The 9611-nt window shown below is 40.3% G+C and overlaps 1 protein-coding gene across 1 annotated transcript in view; it reads left to right on the top strand.

Annotated features, from left to right (window-relative positions):
* CFAP99 (cilia and flagella associated protein 99) overlaps positions 1–6207 on the top strand; it is a 54508-nt gene extending 48301 nt beyond the window's left edge. Inside the window, exons 15-16 of the mRNA XM_057374050.1 lie at positions 4906–5065; positions 5665–6207. Of these exons, the coding sequence (XP_057230033.1) occupies positions 4906–5065; positions 5665–5832 (328 nt within the window). The 3' untranslated portion in view covers positions 5833–6207. The remainder of the gene's footprint in view (positions 1–4905; positions 5066–5664) is intronic.
* The last annotated feature ends 3404 nt before the right edge of the window (positions 6208–9611 follow it).

The following is a 9611-nucleotide window of genomic DNA, read 5'->3' on the forward strand; positions in this document are numbered from 1 at the left end:
CAATCTGGTCAGATTYTGGATAAGTTATACAGTATTTTTAATGGAGCCCTGTTTGCTTTCTAAGTAAAGAAATATGTTTCATTATAGATGTTAGAAGACATTTTCCTTTCATGGTTCCTAGGCAATCTGTGTGTGTAACKTGGAAGTAACTCCTATAAAAAGGCATCATCCTAGTATACCAAAAATGTTGTTCTTTGGGAGTATATTTCATGCATTTTCATCCAGAATCCAAATCTCTGGTGTTATTTCTGTTAATACAGAAATATGGTATGCTGGCCATGGCATTTACAAATGCTAGACACTTTCATGCAGTTTTTATTTCTCTCTACAGAAACTATGGGCTTTGTKTATTAAACCTTTTTTCAGATCTTGAATCCTGAAATACCTCTCAAATCACTGTGAGTGAATCATTGTTTGGGTTCTGTTCTTGATATGTTGCACAGGAGATGTGAAAAGCTAATTTTGTTTACAGAATTGATTCATCATTATAGGAATAGAAGAGCAAATCTTACCAATGATTATCATAAGTTAGCCTTATGCATCGATATAAAATTAAATGTTRTATCTTAAATTACATTATGTTGAAGGCTTCTGCTAATCAGCTATAGCATGGCATCTAAACTCTGCTAAACAAGCTTGCTTTAGTGACAGCTGGAGTTTAATCGGGTCCCTATCAAGCAAGTTCCTTTCAATATCATTTACAGGCATACGTCAACACAAAAGAAGCACATTGTGCAAGCATATAATGAGCTATATTACACAAAATAGGAAATGGAACATAAAAAATTACAGAGACATCGGCCTTTAATAGACTGCAAGCCGTGACATCTATCACAGCAGTGGCTTTGTGAGTGCTTGCAGGATGGTATATATGCAAGACATCTCTTTAATTGCTAGAATTTCACACAGTTTGAAAATCAGCACCATCATTTGAAGTGGACAAGCAATTCCGTTCTCAGTTTCAAACTCGAGCCCCAGCAGATTTATGTGTGTTTGAAAACATGCTAATGTACTCAAGTTACATGCCTGTGTACAATTCCCTTTCATTCCACTGAGGGACATCTATTACTGCAGGCAATCTAAAGCCCTAAGAACCACACAATAGATCAAACCAGCTGGTTTGAGGCTCCCTCCATCCACATTATCTGTGGTTTGGGGGAGGGTTACTTTGTGCTGGACTCAGTCTGAGACTGCAAGCTCTCACCATTCACGTGATTTAAAGCTGTCAGAGGAGACCAGCACTAATCTTCCCTGACTTCCTTGTATATGAGGAGGATGCACAGGCTCCCACCAACTCAAAAGTTCCCTGCATCCCCATCTCACACTGGTAATGTCGTAGCACACTGGGCTCTCAGCACTGGATTACAAATTATGGTGTATTTGCCAAGATGGCAAAGCAMTCCTTCCTCTCCGTGCCACTGCCAGTGCTCAAACCCCTCCTTGACTGAGGGACTGACCACACACACTGAGAGGAAAGGAGTGTAACCCCTCTCTCTTGGCCTGAATTGGGGAAGCGTGGGCATAGTGTGAAGGCAGCTGGAAGGAGGAAAAGGAGGAGAAGGAGGAGGAGATAATGAGTTCTTCACTACCTTTGAAACAGAAGGGGAAAATTTATTAGCAGTGATGGATCAGAAATATGAAGATGTGAAGAGAGGCTGTAAAAAAAAACAAAGCCAGGCTTTTCTCAGTGGTGACCACTGATGGGACAAGAGAAGTACCAGGAAACACTTTTTACTGGGAGGATGGCCTGTTTAAGTAGAGGGGGTGGTCAAGATGACCCCCAGAGGTCCCTTCCAGCCTCAGCTATTCGGTGATTCAGTGACTGAACTTTGATTACACAACTTCAAAATTTTTACTGGGAGGATGGCCAAGAATTGTCCATCCAGAGAGGTTGTGAGTCTCCATCCTTGGAGATGTTCGAAAGCCGTCTGGACACAGAACAGGGCAACCTGCTCAAGGTAGCTCTGTTTAAGCAGATGGSGGTGGTCAAGATGACCCCCAGAGGTCCCTTCCAGCCTCAGCCATTTGGTGATTCAGTGACTGAACTTTGATTATACAACTTCAAAATTTTTACTTCAAATGAGGAAATAACAATCACTTCCCCACCTAAAATTAGGTRCTCAATAAGTTAATTGTTTTGGAAGGGGTTCAGATTTTGAGTGCTTAAATCACTCAAAAAAATTTTGTACTAATGTGCTTAAATCACATTAGTACAAAATAGAATCAGTCTAACAGTGTAGCGTTCTTAAATATCAAAATTGTGACTGACTTAACAGTGAACTGTTAAGTTAGATACATTCACTTTACTAACTGAAGTAACTTAGAATTATATGGTGCAGGACAGAAAGAGGCAAGGTACTGACTGTACAGACAGCCGTACTCACTGAGATATGAGGAAGTTTTTAAGAATTGTTTATTGCAGTATAAGAAATTCTGCTTTTTTAAAAAAAAATTTGTTTATTACACAAGTCTCCATTTTGTAGAGTGAGCTTATAAATACAATCCTAGCTGATTGATATTTTGGTGCCTAGAATGGTCAAGTGGTCATTTTTACTCCACCTCCTACAAGTATAGATTCAGTTAAGAGCTGTCATAAATCTATCTCTTTATACTTTTGATGCAAAGCTAGAGYCTGAAAATGTAAATGAAGAGCCAAATATAGATTATAGGAGGAAACCTTTGTGCGAATCTTCAAACTCCTCATTTTTAAATATAGCTGAGAAGAATTTTCATAAATTATCACATAATTTTCTATTGATCTGGAGAGTATTTTTCTAAGTACTAGCCTGTTCTKACTAGCTGTTACCTTACTTCTTTAGGAAATAAGTGATATAAGGTGACAGAGATCATAGGAGGTTTTTCTATCCTGAGTCCTCAAAGTTCTCAACTGACCACAGAAAAACAGACTTTCAAAATTTCTTTTCTCATTCCTTCCCTTCTTGGAGTTTCTGTTATGATATGTTGTGGCATCTGAAAATCTATGGGATTGGCAGCTTTTTGGAATAGTGTAGATGACTGGCACAAGACTACATGTAGGAGAGGAATGAATATTACTCCAGGAATAAGCTACTGCTTACAATGTTAATACAGAAGCAGCTGCTGCTGCTTCATGATATTAAACCTCTTGCTATATTTCCTTTAATTTTATTAACAAGCATCTGGATTTGCAAGTAAGGAAAGGTTTTGTTGTTTATTCCCACTGACAAGATTTAATCACCAAGTATTTACTTAAAACCTTACTGTTATATTCTCCTATATCCTTTGGAATGCAATGCCTTGATACAGTGCAAATTGAAATAAACCATGTCTTCAATTAGAYTGAGCAATAGTACACAATTTTTATATGTGCAGTACAGTGTTAAAAATTAATCTCAGTGTAGCAGAGTATATCACAGTCTAAAAGAGGATAAGGAAATGTTATCCCAACCAGATAGCATGACACAAGGAGCAGAGAGGTTCAGGAAGTGTCTCAGGAAAGCAATTGGAAATAACCTTAACTGTGTCTCTTATTTAGAGTTCACAGTCACATTTCAGAATGTAACACAGGTCRTATTTCCCCTTCATCCAGTTCCTCTAGTCTGGAATGGCTGCACAGAAGAAAACCTGCTGTCACAGAGTTTCCTATAAGCAAAGATAAAGYTAACATGGCAGGCAAAAGCCATCTCTCCCAAGATGAAAGAAGTGTTTGGATCTTTGGATTCTTGATACAGACACTTTTTAAAGGCAAATTGGCAGGTTTAGCATCAGAAGGAACTTTTTCCTTCTTCCCCATCTGCCAGCTTCTTGAGAAGAACATGTCTTATACTGAAAACACCCAAGATATAAGGGAACAGTTTAGTTGTAAAACATTTATTTCCAAAGCAATTTGTCTGTGAAATAGTCCTGCCACTGACAGAATGACAGCTACAGAATCAGCTGGACAGTGCCCCAGTGCACTTTGCTCTGGGTCATTTGGAGTCTTTATCTGGTTTCCAATAAAAGCAACTATAATGTTGCACCCCTGCRACATAAAGAGAGATTTCATGAAACCATCCTTGCCAGCTGCACTTAGCAGATCTAACATGGCTATACAATTATGTACATTCCTTGGAAGATTTGACACTTCCTTTAGCTCTGAATTTGGCCAGAGAACACAGCTGCTCATGGCATAATATTAACTCTACRATTTGATCTTACTAAGCTAAATTCAAGGGCAACATTGAATAGAAAAGAAAGTTGGATTTTAAGTGAATCACCATGTAACATGGTGTAACTTATATGGAGAAGTTGTGAGYAAATTGTGCCAATCAGGTGAAAGTATGCAAACCAGAGAAAATGTAAATTTCAGAGGACAGAAAAGTGGCCACAACAGGAAGGGGAGGAAAAGGAAGACTATCCAATAATTTCTCTGTATGCCTTACTTTTATGCTGCACATGCTTCTATCAATTTATGCTCACCCAGAGCAACTAACTTTAATTAATACATCACCATCCCATTGATTTTGTATTTGGGCATTGGGATTACACAGAAAAGAATATCTTTTATTTGCCAAGGAATACAGCAATCAAGATGAATACTACTGATCATATAAGGAAAACTCCATAGTTTGCACAAGGAAAGAGCTGCAGTATCATCCCAGGTTTTGCATGTTTTTTTTCTAAATAATGTCATGTCAGGCTTAAAATACTTCAGATATCCTGTGGGAAAAATAATTATTCTATATGGTTTAGTAATGCTGTTCTGTAAACAAGAGACAAGTTGTGAGTATCACATGCAAAGTTATATGATTGAAATGTGTTTTGAGTCTAACTGGGTCTCAGAAGCAAGAGCAAATTCATTATTACCAAGGTAATATATGCTCAGATGGACTTAGTGTGTGGGATGGTATTATTTTACCTTCTCATTGTTTCTTTTTGACTTCTCAGGCAAGAAGAAAAGAAAAAGTCCCAGTCTGGTGAAAGGCCCATGAAAGATGAACGCATTTTAAACCTGCAGAAGAAGATTGCAGAAAAAACAATGGAGCGTAAAAAGCAAGCAGGACTTTTAAAGATTATCCCCCAGAAAACCAGAATCGTGTCAAACAAGGTCTGGTTATTACATAAGGAGAAAAGCTCTGCAATAGACCTGCTGTTCACAGACCTTTGCTCAACTGCCAGCACTGGCAAGGGGGCAGAGGCAGATGGTGCCATACATGGCTGGCAGTAGCAACACCCTGCCTCCTGCACAGGCACCGTTTCTCCAGCCGTGGCCTTGACCTCACCTTCTTGTAACACATTCTGCTACCACAGAGCAGGGCTCATCCATTCAACACCTTCCTTTCCACTCTTACCACCACACAYTCACTCCATCTCCAACTCTTGTCTTTCTCAGCTTCCTATCACACCCATCCCATCACACCAAACTGGGATGCTCACCCCCTCTCTCATTCAAGGCATGTGACAGTTTATCGTTCCCATGGTTTTGTGGAGAGTTGGGGCTTTGTTTAAGTCATCTTAAACTGGGCAACCCACTCAGGTTACCTTTCTATTCATCATGCCAAGTTTGATGTTGACAAGTTTCCCAATCATGTTAGCAAACAAACCATGCTGTCAGCCAGCAAGATTATCAAATAAAAGTTCAGTGTATTCTCTAAAGAGAACCACTGAATYACCTGCAGTCTGATCATCTCTGTGTCTCTCCTGCAGGATTTGTTGCATCAGAACCATTGGAAAGAACTGGAAGAGAGTCGAGAAAGACAGTTTGAAATCCTTCAGCATGGCTTAATGGACAGAGAGGCAGCTCAGAAAAGGGCTGCCATTGTGGCAGCAAGAAGTGGAGCCAAAGCCTGTGTACTGCGCTCTGATCTAAAATAAAATACATTTGGAACAAATTCAGGCCTGCTGGAAATATCCCAGTGTACCTATTTACTGCAAGGTTGAGATTTATTCTTTATTTTACTTTTAAAGTGTAATTAGAAAAATGTGGGTCTTATAGGCACAATAGAACCAAAATGGGGGGGGGGGGTRTTTGTAATATAATTTKATTATTTTTATTATTTTATAATGATATGAATAATTATATAATGAGGTTTTTTTCTGCTAGAATTGAAAGCTTTAAGAAACTAAAACTTTATCATCATAGCTCCTACAGCATAAGGGCAAATATCGGGGTTTGAATGTTGACACCTGTATTTCTGTTATTGTACACTATGTCACGGTTTGCCACACTCATTTTTCCAAAAGAATAAAACTGAGGGCAACCTCAAGGAAYATTTGTTTATGTATGCATCTTTTTAGAAGGCATGCTCAGCCAAGTTCCTTGCACATCTTCTTACGTGACAGTAACTGTGTAAGAGGATCACTGGTTTCAACACTGTTTTAGAGGATCAGGGAAAAACTGTTTAGAAGGCTTAAATGATGTGAAAGCCTCCAGAAGCCAGAGTCTAGATTCAGYGACCAAGGCAGACCATCTCTCTATTAGCAGATGTAAATCTCTTCAGTCTTTAAATAGTGGAAGGAAAATGTAACATTGATCTCTTTAGGGAGCTGCTTCCAGAAAAAGTCAAAATTCTGTTCCTCACCTAGAAGATAATTTGCCCTCTATGACGATTTCTATAATGTGTAAAACAGCCTTTAAATCACAAATCTTATCGAGGCACAAAGCCAAGGAGGATATAAGTCAGAATTAAAATCTGCCCAGCAGTAAGACTATGGAATGTATTTCTATTTTAACTCAATGCCAGTTACTAAGTGTTTAATTACAGCTATTGCAAATATGTAAATTGAAGGAGACTGTCGCTGACATTAGTCAGGCAGCTGCTTCTAATGCTYTCAAAACACTGCATTTCTCACTTTTTTATTGAAGGAGGTCTAATGGAATTCTTTTGTTGCCATCTAGCTGTGAAGATCACTTCCACAGCCCGCAAGTTGACAAAATGTGCTGTATTTTTCACTCCAAGTAAATGCTATAGTAGTCTACAAAGGCAATGAAGGTAAGACTCATGCTGCATAGCAAGAATTAAGGAACACAAGAGATGAAAAGAAGAATCCTAGAAACAGAACTACATAGAAAAGGGAACTATGATACCATGTCTAGTAGGGTATTGTAGTACCTTTAAATGACAAACCCTTAGTGGAAGGGAGTTTGTCTTCCTTTGTGGTTGTTCAGCATTCTTTTGCACTGTATTCCAGAGCAACAACACTAAGTGGTGACTCTAACACCTTGGTTTTACAGAAAACTGCAATTAACAGCTGACACTCAAGGTGTGGGATATTGCATGGATCCATGCAATATCCCAGCTTAAACCTTCCCATAAGAATTTAAAAAAGAAAAAAAAAAAAAAGCATAGTTAGGCAGATATGGAGGTCATGTGAAAATGTCAAAACCCCATCACACTGCAGGCTTTTTCCCCTGTGATTTTCAACCAAGTTTTCAAAATTCTTATTGAATTGCAATCAAGCTGACTCAGAACTATTTCCTTGTCCATATTTTCCTTGCTCTCAAATGAAAGGATTGAGGAATAGAGGAATCTCAATAATCCAGATGTGAAATTTTTGCCTTCAGAACTCACAAGTAGCCCTATTGCTACTTTGGGATCTGACCCAATAAATCATTTCAGAATCAATGTTTTGAGGAACATAAAAGTATGTATTTTGAAGAAAATAGGAGCATATTCCTATATTGGTATTTTTGTGTCAATATATCAACAGAATACACAGAATAACATAAAAAATACAACCTTCCTCCTGACAAATGTTTGTAACTTGATGCTGGACACAGCAGATCCTATCCAGAACCATTCTGCCCCTGGCTTCTAGAGCACATTCTCTAGTATTCCTGTGTGGTACCCAAAAACCTGAGGTGACCTAATGCAGAGCCATCAAAGGTCCAGTGGAACTTGTCAGCCTTGTGTTACAAAAGCAGCTGCAATGCCACTGGGGCCAGGTGAGCTGTGAGGCCACCCAGCTCATTGAGACTTGCTGCCTCAGCTGCTGCCTGTGGCAGGGACCATCCRCCACCTGGTTCAGCCACACACAGATAACTGAGTGAGCAATGCCTCTACACTTGCCTCATGGAAACACAGGTGGATGAATAATTCATGATTCATTCATTTACACATTTGTTACAGCATTTGCAGCCAAGAAGAGAAGCCTGAGTGAACAAGGCTGAGTGTGAAATAATCCATCAAAACAGAGCAACAAAATCAGAGGTTGCCCCTGTCTGATCGTAGTGACAGACTCATAAGGAAACATTTATAGTGCTGGGAGCTGCACATTCCAGACATCTCTCATTTCATCATAAACGGCCAGACCACAGAAGCCTTCACATGCCACARCAGAGTAARGAGGTGTAACAAAGCCCAGATTACYTGAGGAAGACCATKAGTTTTTGYCATGTGACAGGSACTGGCACAGGGTGCTCACCACTCACGTAACACAGTCACTGCTGGGTGGCATTTGGCTCCCTCATCAGCTCAGGAACAAGGGAAARCCCACACTCAGTGACTGCCAGGCCAGGTAATCCAACCTGTCCTAGAGAAAACAGATGTTTTATTATTTAAATGAAATTTAAGACATAGAGACAGTTACATTGGGACGGCAGCGAAAAAGAATAAAAAGCCTAACAGAAATCTCCAGCACTTATCACCCAGAGGAGAAGGGAAGACAAGTCATCAGGAAAAGCTACCAGTTCATCTACAAACAGCCCAGTTGTCAGGCACAGGGCAGTAAGAATCCATAGGAGAACAAATGCTCATTGCACTAAGGTAAAGCTGTTGGGGAAAACCCCTTTTGATAGTGAGGTGAGGGCCTTGAAACACCTCTGCATGTTTTTATGAGTTAGATATCGGATCTCGAGTAATTGTCCCATGGGTAACAGGTAACAATCTCTACCCCACTGATGGCTCTGATGAATTTTTCTCCATCTTTTGGAAATACACTGATACACTGAGAAAAAGATTTTCTTCACAGAAAGGGTGATTAGATATTGGAATGGACTGCCCAGGGAGGTGGTAGAGTCACCATTCCTAGAGGTGTTTAAGGAATGACTGGACATGGCTATGGTCTTGTCACCAAAAACTGAGGATAAAACTCCTTCACACCAAAGTAGTATTAAGAAGCAGGCAGTAGTTTATTATAGCTCCAGATGCACAGGGGGTAACTTGGCCTAGCATGCATCCTGGATCAAGGTATTAGCCAGGGATCACAGAATGATAGAATATGCTGAGTTGAAAGGGACCCACAAGAACCATTGAGTCCAACTGCTGGCCCTGCACAGGACCATCCCCAGGAATCACATCATGTGATTGCCCTAAGTGCATTGTCCAAACACTGCTTGAATTCTGTTGGACTTGGCGCTGTGACCACTTCCCTGGGGAACCTGTTCCACTGCCCAACCGCCCTGGGTGAAGAGCCTTTTTCTAATATCTGACCTAAACCTTCACTGACACAACTTCAGGCCATTCCCTCTMCCTCCAGTCCTGTCACTGTCAAACAGGGCACAGATCAGTGTCTGTCCCTCCTCTGCCCCTCTCGAGGAAGCTGCACCTGCAGTGAGGTCTCCCCTCAGTCTCCTCCAGGCTGARCAGACCCAGTGCCCTCAGCCGCTCCTCACACRGCTTCCCCTCAAGGCCCTCCACCATCTTTGTCACCCT

The sequence above is a fragment of the Malurus melanocephalus genome, unplaced genomic scaffold (genome assembly GCF_030028575.1).
Source record: "Malurus melanocephalus ecotype Western Australia unplaced genomic scaffold, MMel_1.1 scaffold_214, whole genome shotgun sequence".
Classification (NCBI taxonomy): domain Eukaryota; kingdom Metazoa; phylum Chordata; class Aves; order Passeriformes; family Maluridae; genus Malurus; species Malurus melanocephalus.